At 42.7% G+C, this 13,128-nt stretch overlaps 2 protein-coding genes across 2 annotated transcripts in view; both read left to right on the forward strand.

The window, feature by feature from the left end:
* The first annotated feature begins 3,561 nt into the window (after positions 1-3,561).
* On the forward strand, positions 3,562-8,243 carry LOC124004146 (achaete-scute homolog 5-like). Its single transcript, XM_046312928.1, has 2 exons — positions 3,562-3,877; positions 7,431-8,243. The coding sequence occupies exon 2, from the start codon at positions 7,515-7,517 to the stop codon at positions 8,241-8,243; it is 729 nt and encodes a 242-aa protein (XP_046168884.1). The 5' UTR covers positions 3,562-3,877; positions 7,431-7,514.
* Positions 8,244-11,168: 2,925 nt separating this feature from the next.
* The window catches only part of LOC124003446 (dihydropyridine-sensitive L-type skeletal muscle calcium channel subunit alpha-1-like), a 35,031-nt gene continuing 33,071 nt past the window's right edge, over positions 11,169-13,128 (forward strand). The window contains exon 1 of the mRNA XM_046311715.1: positions 11,169-11,668. Coding sequence (XP_046167671.1) covers positions 11,478-11,668 — 191 coding nt within the window. The 5' untranslated portion in view covers positions 11,169-11,477. The remainder of the gene's footprint in view (positions 11,669-13,128) is intronic.

Raw genomic sequence — 13,128 nt, forward strand, 5'->3', positions numbered from 1 at the left:
CATAATCTTTTTTTATTAACCTTTATTTAACTAGGCAAGAAAGTTAATAACAAGTTCTTATTCACAATGACGGCCTACCCCGGCCAAACCCTAACCAGGACGATTTTGTGCTGCCCTATGGGACTCCCTATCACAACCAGTTGTGATACAGCCTGGAATCAAACCAAGGTCTGTAGTGACACCACTAGCACTGAGATGCAGTGCCTTAGACCGCTGCGCCACTCGGGAGCCACATTTAATTCTATGTCAAAAAGATGTATATTTTTCATAAAGAAACTAAATATGCTTCTCTGGGTAAAAGATTGAAAGGAATGTGAGTCTTATTCGGTACATTTAGTTAATCCTTGATTTTCTAAAGTCTACCAACCTTGCCAGTAGAGATGCCAGCTAAGATCTCAATCACGTTAGAGCTAGCTTCAACAACAAAATGTAATACAAAAATATTATATACACTGCTCAAAAAAATAAAGGGAACACTAAAATAACACATCCTAGATCTGAATGAATGAAATATTCTTATTAAATACTTTTTTCTTTACATAGTTGAATGTGCTGACAACAAAATCACACAAAAATTATCAATGGAAATCAAATTTATCAACCCATGGAGGTCTGGATTTGGAGTCACACTCAAAATTAAAGTGGAAAACCACACTACAGGCTGACCCAACTTTGATATAATGTCCTTAAAACAAGTCAAAATGAGGCTCAGTAGTGTGTGTGGCCTCCACGTGCCTGTATGACCTCCCTACAACGCCTGGGCATGCTCCTGATGAGGTGGCGGATGGTCTCCTGAGGGATCTCCTCCCAGACCTGGACTAAAGCATCCGCCAACTCCTGGACAGTCTGTGGTGCAACGCGGCGTTGGTGGATGGAGCGAGACATGATGTCCCAGATGTGCTCAATTGGATTCAGGTCTGGGGAACGGGCGGGCCAGTCCATAGCATCAATGCCTTCCTCTTGCAGGAACTGCTGACACACTCCAGCCACATGAGGTCTAGCATTGTCTTGCATTAGGAGGAACCCAGGGCCAACCGCACCAGAATATGGTCTCACAAGGGGTCTGAGGATCTCATCTCGGTACCTAATGGCAGTCAGGCTACCTCTGGCGAGCACATGGAGGGCTGTGCGGCCCCCCAAAGAAATGCCACCCCACACCATGACTGACAAACCGCCAAACCGGTCATGCTGGAGGATGTTGCAGGCAGCAGAACGTTCTCCACGGCGTCTCCATACTCTGTCACATCTGTCACCTGTGCTCAGTGTGAACCTGCTTTCATCTGTGAAGAGCACAGGGCGCCAGTGGCGAATTTGCCAATCTTGGTGTTCTCTGGCAAATGCCAAACGTCCTGCACGGTGTTGGGCTGTAAGTACAACCCCCACCTGTGGACGTCGGGCCCTCATACCACCCTCATGGAGTCTGTTTCTGACCGTTTGAGCAGACACATGCCTGCTGGAGGTCATTTTGCAGGGTTCTGGCAGTGCTCCTCCTGCTCCTCCTTGCACAAAGGCGGAGGTAGCGGTCCTGCTGCTGGGTTGTTGCCCTCCTACGGCCTCCTCCATGTCTCCTGATGTACTGGCCTGTCTCCTGGTAGCGCCTCTATGCTCTGGACACTACGCTGACAGACACAGAGTGAAAGCACCGCCAGCATTCAAAAGTGACCAAAACATCAGCCAGGAAGCATAGGAACTGAGAAGTGGTCTGTGGTCACCACCTGCAGAACCACTCCTTTATTGGGGGTGTCTTGCTAATTGCCTATAATTTCCACCTGTTGTCTATTGCATTTGCACAACAGCATGTGAAATTTATTGTCAATCAGTGTTGCTTCCTAAGTGGACAGTTTGATTTCACAGAAGTGTGATTGACCTGGAGTTACATTGTGTTGTTTAAGTGTTCCCTTTATTTTTTTGAGCAGTGTACATATTTTTTTCAACAGGACAAATCTGAGGGGGCACATACTCCTGTGCCCCCCATGGGCATGACGCCTCTGGACATATCTCACGATGATCTTCATCTTTTTTTATTTCCTTTTTTGTTTTGTTTACTAAGATTCATTGATAATCATAAACACCGGATGATATATGATAATCAACAATTGATGACAATAATTATTGTAAGTGAATTAAGTTGTAGCAGTTCAGTGGTAGTTATGACGAAAGTGTATGAGTGGTGGTAGCGTGGAGTAGTAGTAGTGGTATAGTGGGAGTATTTCAGTGATTGTATTTCACTTTAGATTGTTAAAGAGCTCATTCCTGCTCTTCTATATTTGAAGGAGGAACACTTGAAGCGGCGACTTAAAGAGGGCATATGGATGCTGTTTTGATGGGCTGGCCATTCAAGATCATACCGGTAGTCATGTGGCGATGATTGTTGTTTGGGTTCTTTAAAGTGTGTCGTCTGCGTTTCATGTGAGTGTGTGTGGACGTGTGTGTGTGTGCGCGCGCGCGTGTGTTTGGCATACGTGTGTGATGTGTGTAAGAGACAGACGTGGCTGCAACCCAATCCCCCTCTCTCTGACTGTCTGCAGCTCAATCCCGGGTCTCTCATGTGTAAACCCTTCGACAACGGGAGACACACTCTTCTCTAATCACAGAGAACACAGGCCCAGACCTGCCCTGGGCAGCCCTGCAAATCACATGGCGTATAGATATTTTGTCATTTTAGTCATTTCTAATCCTTTAAACTGGTAAGAAAGAAGGAAGAAAGAGTCAAGAACATGTCCTAATTTTCAATAATGGCATGGCAGGAATGAAGCGATACGTAGCGCAGCTACCTGTTCAGTGTACTCTCAAACAGAAACAGCTCAGTAGAATCTGTGTATTAGTCATCCCGATAATATTGTACAGTGTTGATTCAGAGAATGGTTGATAGCAGGCACAGGTAGCAGGTATGGTGCATTTACTGTAAATAATTATTAGTCCAAGATTTAGGAGAAGAGGGGAAAAGTGTGCTTCCTAGAAGGTGGTTCCACCCTTTAAATACCCTTTATTTAGTGGCCTATATCTTCATTCATTTCTATGATTCTGATGTAGACTGTTTAATCACGGCTGGAAGTGGGGGATTAGGGATAGGAAACAGCAAACAATCATTTCCAGGATGCAGCACTTTGATTCAGCTCTGAAACAGTAACAATTGCTATTACTGCAACTGACATTTAGAGGCAGTTTGAACAGTCCCTTCCTTTGAGTGAATGAAGAACAGGTTTTTTAGACAATGCTCCCTGCAGTAATAATAGAAGAATGCTGTGAGGTACTTTTTAACCCAGCTTTTCCCAAACTCTGTCCACCCCTCCTTCATGTTTTTTTGTGCCCTAGCACTACACAGCTGATTAAAATCATCAACTAATGACCAAGCTTTGATTATTTGAGTCAGCTGTCTGGTGTTAGGGCAAAAACCAAAACATGCACCCTTTGGCGTCCCCAGGACTGAGTTTAGGAAACGCTGGATTAAGCTGTCTAAGAGATCAGTGAAGTCTGACTTGACACAACTTAACGCAGTAAGGTCATGCTTCTCATTGATGTTAAACTATCATTAAACAATCTAATCGCCACTGGGAGTGGGTGTATTTATAAAATACCACACCTGCGATACTTCTTTAAGCCAAAAACAATATCTTCATCTCAGTTGATCTCCCACCCATCTCTTTGTGGGTGGGGCGTCCAGGGGTGAGAGTAGGTAATACCTGGGATCCACCTCCCACCTGACACACTGCTACAGAAGACACCATTACCGACCACGACATCACGGAACACCTGAGAGGAACCACGCCGAGGTCCTCACCCCAGACAGAGAAGGGTCCTGCCAGTCTCCCCCCTGAACACCTGGAGGCCTGGTGCTAAATGTGGAGGACCCTGAGTATCACCTGTTCATCTGAAGGTAAGATGGAGAGAGTAGAATGAAGACATCCGCAATGGAGAAAACACATTTGACTTTCTGGATTCCATGCAAATACATTCCATGACCTGGGACATGTGACATGTAAATAATGCAGGGTGAAGCCGTATTTTGTGTGGCCAGTCCACACAGTAAATATCTACAGAAAATATAAATTATTTGTTCAAAATGTTCTGTCATTAGGTTATACCCAATATAAAAACCAATGTAAAATTCAATGGACATCATCGTCTGCATTGTACATGATGCTTTAATATTTAATATGATCTCTTGTGTCTTTGGTAATGTGTAGAGTATAGAGTATAGATCATAAAATATAGATAGTATAGGTAGATCATCTCAAGTCCTATAGATGATATTCGTGCCATTGTACTTATGAATAGTAAGTCATTATAACTATGCATGTATTACTGTGTATATATTCTAGCTAAGTCTGAATACTTTGAATGCAAGGACAAGCTCATCACACATGATTCTTCATCTTTACTTCACTCTGGGGTAGTTTTTCCCCAAGCACTACAAGGACACAGCGTGCCGATGGTGGTGTGTGTGTCTGTGTTTGCTTCTATGGCTCTGGGTGTGTTCATTTTCACTTCAAAAGACATATACAACTGTCAAAGTTATATACAATAACTCTCGCCTTCAAATGCTTAAGTGGTTTTGGCAGACGTTCCAAACTGCCTTTGGGAAATCCAACACTGGCTTAAAGAGAGGGGAATTCCTTCTCTCTCTCTCTCTCTCTTTTCTCTCTTTTCTCTCTTTTCTCTCTTTTCTCTCTTCTCTCTTTTCTCTCTTTTCTCTCCTCTTTTCTCTCTTCTCTCTCCTCTCTTCTCTCCTCTCTTCTCTCTCCTCTCCCTCTTTTCTCTCTTTTCTCTTCTCTCTTCTCTCTTCTCTCTTCTCTCTCTTTTCTCTTTTCTCTCTTTTCTCTCCTTTCTCTCTTTTCTCTCCTCTCTTTTCTCTCTTTTCTCTCTTTTCTCTCTTTTCTCTTCTCTCATCTCTCTCTATTTCTGCCTCTCTCTTCTTCTGTGCAGCAGCCAGGGATGCAAGTCTCTGTAGAGAGAGAGAAGGAGAAGACGAAAAGGAGGGAGGAGGAGAGAGGGATTAGAAGATATTTCAAGATTATTGAGGAAAACTACAGTTCTGCCCACAACGTTAACGTTTTCCTGTTCATTGTTGCTTCTCAGATCAATTGACTTTTGATTAAAAAATAAAGTAGAAGTAGGGGAGAGTGGGGTATGTTGAGCCATTTCTTACATTCAGCATCACTACATCAAGCTAAATATAGTATTCCTCCTAACAACGAATATCTACATATATTTCAGGATGTTGTGTATCCCTGGAAATAATCAGAATTCATGTAAACTTAACATTTTTGAAATAGCTTGTCCAAGAAAAGTGATCTCTTGGCACGACTTAGTTAGGGACAGGGTGAATTGAGCCGCCTTGGGGTAAGTGGGCTATGGTGTTCTGTGACAGTGGGGTGATGATGCTAGTAGGTCAAAGGTTAATTCATGGTATTGGGGTGTGGTATACTGTATATTTTAAATGTATGCCTACATTCAGATATAGATCTCTCTGTTCAATATCCATTTCTTGACTTCCATTTCTTGACCAGTAATCTGGGACAGGGATGGTGTTTACATCCATCCAATTCGTAGGCAAATTCTCTGCATTTCAGGCTACTAAGCCCATGAAATTGGTCTGCGAGATTCTTGATATGATTAGCGAGTTCAGACTCCATATCATCAGCTAAACTCTTGTGTGTCTCTGCTACTCTCTCATAGCTTCTCTTTCGCACAGATACATGTTCGTTTTCTTTTTTGTCAATGTGCCTCTTCAGTTTCACTATCTAGGGTTCCATCCAATTGGCGACAGATTTTCATGCAACTATTTCAAAACTATGCATTAAAACAATATGAACATTTTCACACCAGATATAAGGCTATAAGCGCATTACGGATATAAGGCTGTGCATGATGTCGTAGTGCACGTACAAATAACTTTTGCGGTTAAATTTCCATGTACCGAATAAAATAAATACAAGTTAAATGAGTTTAAATGCATCTTCAACTCTACTGATGACTTTGTCACAAAAAATGTTGCTGTTTAAAGCTAATGTGGCCACTCTGGATTGGTCTTTACATGCTTGCCAACAGCTCGCTGCTACAGAGCTAGTGTAGCCTACATTATGAGATTATTATGGACAAAAGAGCAAGATTTTTTTACTTGTCAAATGGCAGCCAAGCTACAATCATCATGTCACCAGAATAAGACCCTCAATATTTATTGGAAAGGAGCATCAAGTTCTTCAGCGTTTTTAGTCATGAATCTTGTTCTGGAGGCAGCTCTACAGAGTGGTCAGTAGCTGGCACATAAAATCGGATTTTTAAACCTAACCCTAACCTTGACCCTAACCTTAACCGCACTGCTAAGCCCAATACCTAACCCTAACCTTAAATCGTTTACGTGATTTTTTACAACAATAGCCAATTTTGACTCTGCAGCTGACCTATCTAAGTGGTAATCGGCTCAGTTCTGCCTCCAGGAAAAGATAACTCGCATAATTCATTTTAGAGACGCAAAAAATCCCACCTTGTCTAGCGTATTTTGTTTTGTCAACATTTGTAAAGTTTCCTGACAATTTTGCTGCGTCCATCAAGCCAGTCGTGGAATGTTTTATCCAACATGTACTTTACTCACATAAAAAGGTTGGATGGAAACCTGGTTATTCAGTCAATTTTGTTCATCCCTTGCTGCTGCTCAAATGGACGTCCTTTTCTCCCTTCCTTGACTGCTCTCTCAAGAATCTCAAGCAGGGCTAGACCCCGGCTTGTTTTACGTTTCTATACACGGGGCATGATGTTGTTTGCTCTGTAACAATAAAAAGAGTTCATATGCATGACACATTGCAGGCATACTATACATATTATTATGCATAAAACGGACTAAATCTAATCATAATTTATATAGGGTATGGTGGCCATTGGCTCACCTTATCCTAAAGCAAACATTTTGACTATATTAGCCCACACAGCTACAACGATGCACTTCATGCTTGGTTTAGGACCTCATATTGTAGCTTATAGAGACCCCTAAAGCAATCTACTTTGGTTTAGATACAAGCATCATGAACCCTATGACACAATGAATCATTTAAGGTTAAACAATTTTTTTTAACCTAACTTGCTTACCAATTTGGTCACATGATACATTTTGTGTATGGTTTCCTCGAAACAAGGGGTGGCTCAACTTAACCCCACTCTCCCCTACAACAAAGCCAGATACTAGTCTTGGATTTGCATACTTTCAGTGTGATTGTAAATGTTCTGATTTTCAGGTAACGGTTAAGATCTTCCTTTGGTTTCTTAGCACAAAGTGCAGCTATCTAATCCCTTACTTCTGAAGTGTGTATAGCCTCATTGCTTCTTTAAATACATGCAACAGTCATTATTATCTTCAAAACCTCCTGTGTTTGACTGGGCGGCTCATTTAACTAGGTTCTAACCTTTCATTCGGTCTTAATTCACTTCCACAGATCTACAAGAGGAGAGTGTTTGATGATGAAGCTCCACCTTGTTTCTCCTTCTACCTGAGGCGAACAAGTTCACCAGAAAACTGGATGCCACAAGTGGAGGAAACTCACAACTCGCTGCTCCGATTCCTTATCCATCCATTTGTCTTAAGAGTCTCTCTCTCTGTTCACACCATCACCATGAGTGCTGTCTTCTCCCACCCCTTCGTAGACCAGCGGCCCACCTACCTAAACAGAGGCAGTAGCCTGCCCTATGGTCTGTCTCCCTCTAGTGGCTACTCTGAAAACCGCCCAAACACCCACTCCAACCGCCTCCACTCTGGCTCTGACCCTCTGGCCCACACAGTGCCCTTCCTCCTCTACCCCACCACAATGGACCCTGGAGGCCTCTATGAAGCCTCGTTCCGGGGCCCTGGAGGCCCCAATCTCCTCCCCTACCTGTCCCCATTCCATCACGGGCACTTTGGAGTGTACGAGTGCCCCTTCGAGCCAGCGTTCATCCAGAAGCGTAACGAACGGGAGCGTCAGAGGGTGAAGTGTGTGAACCAGGGCTATGCCAAGCTGAGGGACCACCTGCCCGGGGGTGTCAGTGAGAAGAGGCTCAGTAAAGTGGAGACACTGAGGGCAGCAATTAATTATATTAAATACCTGCAGGGGCTGTTGGAGGGGCAGGGGAAGGGCAGAGATGGGTATGAGGGGGGACAGGTGTGCCACAGCCCCAGTTCTGTACACTGTAGGACGGAGGACTCGGACCACAGCAATGGGGGGTCACCTCACTCTCTCTCAGACTCCTCCTCTTCCTCCGCAGGACTGTGAGGAGTCAGCGGGCTCTGGGACCTAGATGATTGTGGGTAGTATAATTTGTGAGCGAGACTGTGGATAGACCTTTGTGGATTGAGGTAGGACTTCCCTCTCTCCAAGGACTGCTCACGAAAACATCAAACCCTGAGCACGAAGACATATAATTTAAGACTTTTCCAGTAGATACTATGTAATGTATTGGCAATGTGTCTTGTTTTTTGCCACTAAAATGTTTTACCAAACTACTTTCAGATGCTGATTATGTTAAAGAAGATGTCATGAACACTTTAGATTTGAAGATAAACATCTGAAACTCAGAAAGCAATCCCAGCTAGCACATAACATTCTGAGAACAGCTCTACGTTTTTAGAGCTTGGTGAGACCGTGGATGTCCTATGGTTATTTTGCACACAGTCTTCCATCAACTCTTTGGGAATGGTGCATAGTTGTTTGGCTTTGGAATAGTCTCCGCTCATTTCAGGAACCTGATTAAAACAAAATCTTACTATTTCATTACATTAAAAGAAAGTTTCCGAAATGGTCAAACAGGGTTACATTTCATTTCAATTTGGGTAATTATCTTGGAATGTTCTCTAACTGGTTCGACGTTGGGAATGTTCTCAACTAGTTCAGAGAATGTTAAGAAACAATGTTCTTCTGTGGGAATTTCAGTACTTTGGCATAATGTTTCTTACAGGTTTCCTCATGGTTCTATTTAAAGTCACGTTCTCAAATTGTTCCAAGAACATGAAGAAAACTGTCCATAAAAAAACACACCAAAAAAACATTTGATGCTGAGAACATACACATTCCATTCTCAGCCTCAACAAAACTCTCTCTATCCACTATCCTGTTAAGTGTGTTCAGGTGTGTTGGCTGTGCCCACTAATTGGCCACACCTGATCTTATTGAGTGCTTTTTTTCCTTTGAAATGAGGTCTGTTTGAACAGACTAAAATAAACAGCCTTGTATGCATAAAAAACTACGCATGCTAGCTCCATCCTGGTGGCGCAGTAGACTAATTCAATGAATAGAGAAGAGAAGATTATAGGTTTGAATCTCACTAAATAAAAAAAATCTATAATAACTATGTTTGCATGATTAATGCCTAAGGAAAGGAATTTCCATGTGTCCTAATTGTGCTTGGATTTCAAGAAGTAAACCCCAAATAATCTAGCGATGTTATTAAAAGACTTTCAGTGAAGGTTTTCAGGAAGTTATTCAAATAACTTCAAAATAACCTATAATTTCAGTTCTCAGAGCGTTAATAAAACCTCCCAGGAAAACGTTCAAGGAACCAGGGTAAAATGTTCTCAGAACCTCTCTGCAACCTAAAAATAACAGTCCCAAAACAGTCAAAATGTTCACTTCTGTTCTCAGAACGTTTAAAAAACATTCAGTTCCTACAACCAATGTGAAACTAAAAACATTACGTTTCCACAACTTCCAAGGATCCAAATGTGTTAATTGGGACGAATTCAAGTATGCAATGTTTATTGTGTTTCAAAATGAAAAACTGACCATTGTAGCAACACGTTACTGTTATCAAAAGAAACTGTATTTCCCAAAACAAACTGTAGTTAATTTTATTACAGCGCATGACATCTTTTGGAAATTTCGGGTGATATTAAGTCACAAAACTGGTAATAAAGTAATGTGATTCCTCTTTTCACGAATAGAGTTTTTGGAAAAGAAACAGATTCTACAATGGGACAACTGATACTTGGATGCAATATTTTGGGGGGGTTAGACAGTATTCATAATGGTGTTAATCTAATTACTCTAATTTGTTGTAGTACTGTAGTTCACCATAATTGTGCTCATTCCTCAGACCTGGGGCCTGTCATTAATGTTTGGTTGCTGTGTTTGCGTTCTATATATACAAAGCCTTTCACAAACCCTGTTATATAATAAAAAGCATTGGGCATGATAGAGCACAAATTGATACCATAAATAATATTTGTTTCATCATAAGAGTCACCAACTGTTGACACAGATCTCACTGGCAATAATTCACAGATACGTTTCCCACCATCGAGTCCATTCTATGATGTTAACTCTACTCCAAAACATACATGTCAGAGGTCATGAAGGGTGAGTTCAACCAATGAGGGAACACCCCAACTCCGTTGGGCATTGTAGTAGCCATCATGTCTGTGAAGGCCAATTAAAAAAAAGTGAAAGTCAAATAGCACAAACATTGTCGGGGGACTCAGTGTTACAACCAATGACAGGACATCACTCCAACTGTAACGCCGTTCGTCTGTTGAAAGAAGAGAGTCGGACCGAAATGCAGCATGTTGGTTACTCATGACTTTAATGAATGAAAATGCGGTACATGAAATAACTTAAAGACGAAAACAACAAACGGAACGTGAACCTATTACAGCCTATCTGGTGAAACTACACAAAGACAGGAACAATCACCCACGAAATACAAAGCGAAACTCAGGCTGCCTAAATACGGTTCCCAATCAGAGACAACGAGAATCACCTGACTGATTGGGAACCGTATTTAGGCAGCCTGAGTTTCGCTTTGTATTTTGTTAGTGATTGTTCCTGTCTTTGTGTAGTTTCACCAGATAGGCTGTAATAGGTTCACGTTCCGTTTGTTGTTTTCGTCTTTAAGTTATTTCATGTACCGCATTTTCATTCATTAAAGTCATGAGTAACCAACACGCTGCATTTCGGTCCGACTCTCTTCTTTCAACAGACGAACGCCGTTACACCAACCCTGTTAGCCAATGACACAATACTACTATAGGGCCGACAACAACATAGTATATGCCTTACGCTGCCTTAACCTTCACTCTTGGTAAATGTGCCACCCCCCTTCCGACACCCCCTCCCCAGAATGACACTCATTGTCTATATTTATTCTCTCCGCTGACCAACTGTTCCTCCAACCAATACACAGGCACAGGTCTGTCATCTCAGAAAGGGAGTGAGAGAGAGGGGGAATGACCGAGAAAGAGTACAGGGAGATATAGACAACAGAGAGGAGAGAGGAGTGTTGTGGAAGAAACGAGTGCCTACCCAGCAGGTTATGAAGAGGACCAGTAGGACCTGGACTAGCTGAGCAGGTGAATTGCTAGCTGACCTGGTGGAATACAGCACTGAAAGCAACCATCTTCACTTGGGCTAGGATCTGGACGACCAGGTCAAGTTGGGGGTACAGTAGCTGGCTGGCTGAAGAGGACATTTTAGCGACCATCTTCACTTCCTCCAAATTCCCAAGGTAGAGCCAAGATGGAGGAGAGTGGCGGCGAGCCTAACCTGCAGTCCTACATTATGGACGAGGAAACTCTGAAGAGGAAGCAGAAGGAGAAGCTGAAGAAGCTCCTGGCCACGGGGGGAAACCCTCGGCCCGCACGCTCCCTCTTCTTCCTCACATTGAAGAACCCCTTCCGCAAGGCTGCCATCAACATTGTGGAATGGAAGTATCCTTTAGGTGTCAGTGGTCAAGGGTCAGGGGTTAGAGGTCAGGAGGTTGTGGGAACAGGAAACGGTTGTCACTAGATAACCATGCTCAGAGTTGTGTGTAGAAATGATGTAGCCTGGTCTCAGATCTGTTTGTGTTGCCTTGTCAACACAGCACAAACAGGCTAGATAAGAAAGGTTATTAAACCATGAAGCATGGTCAAGCTGTTAGAAATAATGGCACAGTGCGTTCACACCATAAATATCTAACATGGCCAGATAGTGAAGCCTGTCTGTGGATTGTCGGTATAGCAAATGATTGTTTATGACATGGATACATTTGGTCTTGTATTGATGGTCAATGCAACCCAGCAGTGTTTCCCACATCGTGCCCCAAGCCCAGTTTCTATTGAGGTCATGGATAGCAACTGGGTTGTTAGTGAGTTAAGGCTTTGTGTATTTGCTGGATGACAGAGAAGTATTTGAACAGCTAATAAAATGGCTACCTAGACTATTTTCATTGCCCCCCCCCTTTTTTTACGCTGCTGCTACACACTGTTTATTATCTATGCATAGTTACTTTAACTCAACCTACATGTACATATTACCTCAATTACCTTGACTAACTGGTGCCCCCGCACATTGACTCTGTACCGGTACCACATGTATATAGCCTCGCTAATGTTATTTTACTGCTACTCTTTAATTCATTGTTTCTTAAATGTTTTATTTTTTACTGATCTATATTTTACTTAACACTTATTTTTCTTAAAACTGCATTGTTGGTTAAGGGCTCGTAAGCACGCATTTCATTGTAAGGTCTACCTACAGCTGTTGTATTCAGCAAATGCAATTCGATTAGATTTGATTTGTTTTGAATGGGTGGTAGCAGCCGAGTGTCTGGGAACAACTGCTTCAGGGTTCTGAGGCATGGCTGCCATCGTGACGAGTCAACACTTTATAAAGCACCCCCCCCATTTGAGTCTCGTATTGTCTTGTAGTGAATAAGGTGACAGACGGCTGGACCATATCTCTGTATAGCCGTAGAGTTAGAGCCACTCTGATACGCTCACACATGACAGTACAACACACACGTTATAACCACGGGACACAGCCCTTACATTTTCTGGTGGTCCAGTCCAGTATGCAGACATGCTGAACTGTAGAGTGGCTTGAGCACCAGAGCAACAGGTTGATGACTACGGGTTTCAGAACAACATGCAGTAGCATCAGGGTAGAGCGGAGACGACCCATATTGGGTGGTGACAGGAACACAACAAAGAGTACATTTCTGTTAGAATCATCTTGTAAATGCAAATTTGTCTCGAGGACAAATCCACCACAGCTCAGAATCACAATTGAACCGTGGGCGTACCATAGACTCCCACATCCAAGGTTACAGTTCTGTTTTGGCAGTGAGTAATGACTGTGGCTGCAGTAACGGTCCACTGAGATGTTATAATCCAGTGAAGCTGTTGAT

This window comes from Oncorhynchus gorbuscha, linkage group LG18 (assembly GCF_021184085.1).
Source record: "Oncorhynchus gorbuscha isolate QuinsamMale2020 ecotype Even-year linkage group LG18, OgorEven_v1.0, whole genome shotgun sequence".
Lineage (NCBI taxonomy): Eukaryota > Metazoa > Chordata > Actinopteri > Salmoniformes > Salmonidae > Oncorhynchus > Oncorhynchus gorbuscha.